The following is a 3,824-nucleotide window of genomic DNA, read 5'->3' as shown; positions in this document are numbered from 1 at the left end:
CAACCACATTACTTCTCATTTTCTTAGCAGTAACCTGCAATCTTGAGAGACCAGGGTTTCTTGGTGAGGTCTCAGTGAAAAAGATGAGCTGTACCTTCCTGGGGGATATCACATTTAAATCTTTTCTACCTTCAGAAGTTTGAATTGAAGTTCAAAAGAACCACTTGTATGATCAAACTTCTCCCACAGTGTCCCACTTTTTTATTCCAAATACAGTTTCTTAAAAAAATCACACCAAATGTCAGGGCTTTTAGCAATATATAGAAAGATTTATTTTCGAAAGTAGCAAAACTTGTTTGAAAAAAATATTTATCTTTAAGTGAGATACTTTATAAATGTGACTGTCAAAGTCAGCTATTCTATGATCTACATTTTACAACATATTGTACAAAAGATACACATTGATAGGCTCTTATCATCTATTCATATATTTATAATTACATATTGCACTTGGACCAGCAAGGCTCGAAGAGTCATTCACGGTAGAAGTTAATAAAGTTAAATAGATGGGAATCTTTGTAAGTAACAATGGATCTCCTCTGGTTTGGAAACGAATCTCCTCGTCGCTGTAAAGTGTTTTTGCGGGGTGGGGAAAGGAGAGGAGCATGGCGAGCGGGGAAGCAGAGACAGAGAGCAGGGAGGGCAGGGGTCGCCCTCCCGGGCCGCTCGGGCTGGGAGCGCGCCTTTCCCAGACTCGCACCTCCAAGGTCAGGACGCCGTGGTTCCACATAAACGGCTCGCGGTCACCACTTCTTTCAGGTCACTCTCGGGTTTCCCGGCCACCATAAAGGGCCACGTCTGCAGAAGAGAAGAGGTGGAGGAGGTAAGTGGCGGTGGAGCGGGGGTGGAGTAGTCTGGAAGCTTGGGAGGGAAGAAGAGGGCTCGGAAGCGACGCGCAGTGGGTTGGAGAGACCTGTTGTCGCTGTAATCTACTCCCGGCCTCCCTGAGCCCGCGGTCGGGTAGAGCAAAAAGCAGCATTGGCGCCAAGTCGCAGCTCGGGGGTGGGAGAGCAACGAGGGATTCATACTGAGTTTGAAGTGCAACCCAGGAGAGCAGGCCTTTGGAACAGTCCAGAGTGGGTCTTGCCCTGGCACCATTTGTAGCACATGCTGCAGTGAACCTGAGTAGGAAAGCTGTGAATGGCCGCGTGCCAACTGGCACCAGGTTCAAGACCAAGGGCCCTTCTGGTCCCCTTACTGGGACCGTGGTCAGATTTTTGCAGCCCTCTCTGGCTTTTCATGCCTGTCTATTTCTCTAATGCCAACTTTCGTTTCTTCCATCTATCACGAAGGCGGCTTGACCAGTTTTTAAATTAATTGCTTGCTATCTCTTAAGGAAAAGAAAAATCCAATGCTAATTAAAAACAAACAAACAAACAAACTATTTGAGATGGTCCTCATCAGGGGCTGAGGAAGCACTGCTTCTCTTCCCGTTGATGTTTGATAATAAAACTCACTTAACTTTCTTATTGAGAAATAAAGGCGGAAGCAATTGTTAATGTTCTAGACACTACTTTCATTTTAGCTCCAGGTTTAAAAAAGCTCTTTACTTATCTCATTCAAAATAATAAACTTTTCATTGGAGGGGAAGATATTTTCCAGTGCAAAATGTTGTTTTGCACCCCTCCCCCCAATGCCTGAAACTAATTTGGTGAGAAGACAATTCAAACCTCCCTCACTATTGCTGGCTGATAAGACTTGACTTTTAAGAGGAAAACCTCTCCTTCTTATCATATATAAACAGAGGTGCTAGTAACTTGTTGTTTTTCCTTACAGCCTGGAAGTTTTAAAACTAAATAAAATGAAAGAGGAATGAAAATTTGTTTCTTAGGCAGTAAAGTCATTTGAGAAAAACATTAGGTTCAATGAGCATTGCTATGCATAATTTTTATTTCAAGTTAAAAAAAAAAAACCAAGGTATTACCTTTTAGGATAAACAGTAACATGTTCTTAAATTTTGAGAGTGACCCATTTTAATATTATTTATAACGCTGATGCACTGGTACTCACAAAATTTTACTATTTATGCTGATCTTAGAACTTCTAAGATCTAAAAATACTGCTTTTGCACCTATGAGAGAGACAGAATGTTTAGTTGGGGGACTTAAGTGACAATTCTGAAGGGCATGAAAGTGTTTATATCCAAATGATCTTAAATATCTTGGGGAAAGAAACGGAGTTGGGTGTTTTTCTTTACAAGAATTTGAGGGGAAAATCAAATCCTGCCCTTTAAAAGAATAACGAAGGGATTGATACAACGAAGAACAAAGAGATTAATAAAATGCCTTCTCGCGGCGGAGCATGCGATCCGTGCGGTCCCGCACTGAAGCTTCACGCCAGCCGGAGGGCGCGGGTGCGGGGATCCACCTCTTTGCCAGTTTAACACACTTGCAAACTCCTAATTGGGCTGCCACGTCAAACACTCACATAAATCATCTCCACTCCGGCGGCTTGCAGGGCTGGGCGCGAGGGCCATGTGGAGCTCGCCTGCTTGTGTGCCCTAGAGGCGCTGGGCTGCTGGTGCCCGAAAACGTGTAAGTAATCCTTGCTCAGCCCGGAGCGCGCACACACACTTACACACGCACACGCACACTTACACACTCACGCCGCAGACACACGCACGAACCGTGGGCGCACAGCGGGCGCGCAGGGCAGGGGCATCCAGACCGCAGCAGCCACACGGGCGAACTTACCAGGTTGACTGGGTGAATGTAACCGTTCTCATATTTGTCGTTAGCCAGGATCTGCCTCAAGTGGGCGATGTAGCTGGACGCCAGCCGGAGCGTGTCCAGCTTGGAGAGCTTGGTGTCCGGGGGCACCCAGGGCAGGGTGGTCTTGAGCCTGGAGAAGGCCTTGCTCAGCACCCGCATCCGGGCCCGCTCCCGCGCGTTGGCCGCGTTGCGCTGGACCTGCTTCCCTTCCTGGCTGACCCCGCTCAATGGGCTCTTCTTGGTGGGCGCCTTTCTCCTCTTGCCCAGGCTGCCCCGACCCTTCTGGGGAGAGCCGGTCTCGCAGTTGGAGCTCTCCTCGGTGCTCTCGTTGGAAGTCACAAACTCCTTGTTCGAGTCCATTTTCAGCCCATCGCAGTCCAACATTTCCACTTCTTGAAGGTCCTCCACATCGCTGAGGGACCCGGTGGACATGTTTGAGGGGAGAGGGTGAGAGAGATGAAGAGAGGGGGTGGGAGAAAGAGGAAAGAAAAAGAAAGAAAGACCCCTGAGCCAACGGGCCCCCTGAGTGTGGAGTGTGCAGCAGTCGCCTCTCCGACGGAGCTGGGGCTGGAGATCCTGGTGGGTCTCGCACCCCTTCCCCCTTTGCAGAGTATTGAGAAGGAACCGTCGGGGGCTTCTGCGGGAAGGAAGCCGGCGCTCTGTTTCCCCACCCCGGTGGAGTCGTGGCCTTATGGGAGTGTGAGGGAGCGCAGAGGAATTTGGAGGACACTAGGAATTTATCTGGGGAATAGAGGGGCGGATCCTCGCAGCCCAGGGGAGGGGCCTGCCAAGCCCCAGCGAGGCTCGCAGACCCCTTTCACCACCCGAGCACAGCTCACGCACAGACCCCTATTTCCAACTTGTAACGTAAAGGCATTCAACTGCAAGCAGAAAATACTAGTCACCTTCTTCCACTGCGGGCGGGGCCAAGGAGGAGCAGGCCCCACCCACAGGCCCTAGCTCCTGCCCACCTCCTAAGGCCTGCTTTCCTCCCTAAGAGGCCACAGCCAGCCATTACTGAGAACTCTAGGAAACCCACCAGATCTTTTTGCTCTTCCTGTGGCTTCTCCCACCCACAAATCTCACAAAAGCCTCTCTGATCCCCACCTTCCC

The 3,824-nt window shown here is 49.3% G+C and overlaps 1 protein-coding gene across 1 annotated transcript; it reads right to left on the bottom strand.

The window, feature by feature from the left end:
- Positions 1-214: 214 nt before the first annotated feature.
- TCF21 (transcription factor 21) lies at positions 215-3,567 on the bottom strand. The gene is made up of 2 exons (XM_037520422.2): positions 2,694-3,567; positions 215-798 (listed from the first exon to the last, which is right to left on the bottom strand). The coding sequence occupies exons 1-2, from the start codon at positions 3,141-3,143 to the stop codon at positions 709-711; spliced, it is 540 nt and encodes a 179-aa protein (XP_037376319.1). The 5' UTR covers positions 3,144-3,567; the 3' UTR covers positions 215-708.
- Positions 3,568-3,824: the final 257 nt, after the last annotated feature.

This window comes from Talpa occidentalis, unplaced genomic scaffold (genome assembly GCF_014898055.3).
Source record: "Talpa occidentalis isolate TD23 unplaced genomic scaffold, MPIMG_talOcc4v2.1 talOcc4.2, whole genome shotgun sequence".
In the NCBI taxonomy this organism is placed as follows: Eukaryota; Metazoa; Chordata; class Mammalia; order Eulipotyphla; family Talpidae; genus Talpa; species Talpa occidentalis.
This window is presented reverse-complemented; position numbering and strand designations above follow the sequence as displayed.

Bases quoted from the DNA above. Each gene is read 5' to 3' on its own strand.
- TCF21 (XM_037520422.2), bottom strand. From the start codon at position 3,143: ATGTCCACCGGGTCCCTCAGCGATGTGGAGGACCTTCAAGAAGTGGAA. The intron at 799-2,693 runs GTAAGTTCGCCC...TCTCTTCTGCAG, and splicing joins ACATTCACCCAGTCAACCTG to ACGTGGCCCTTTATGGTGGC.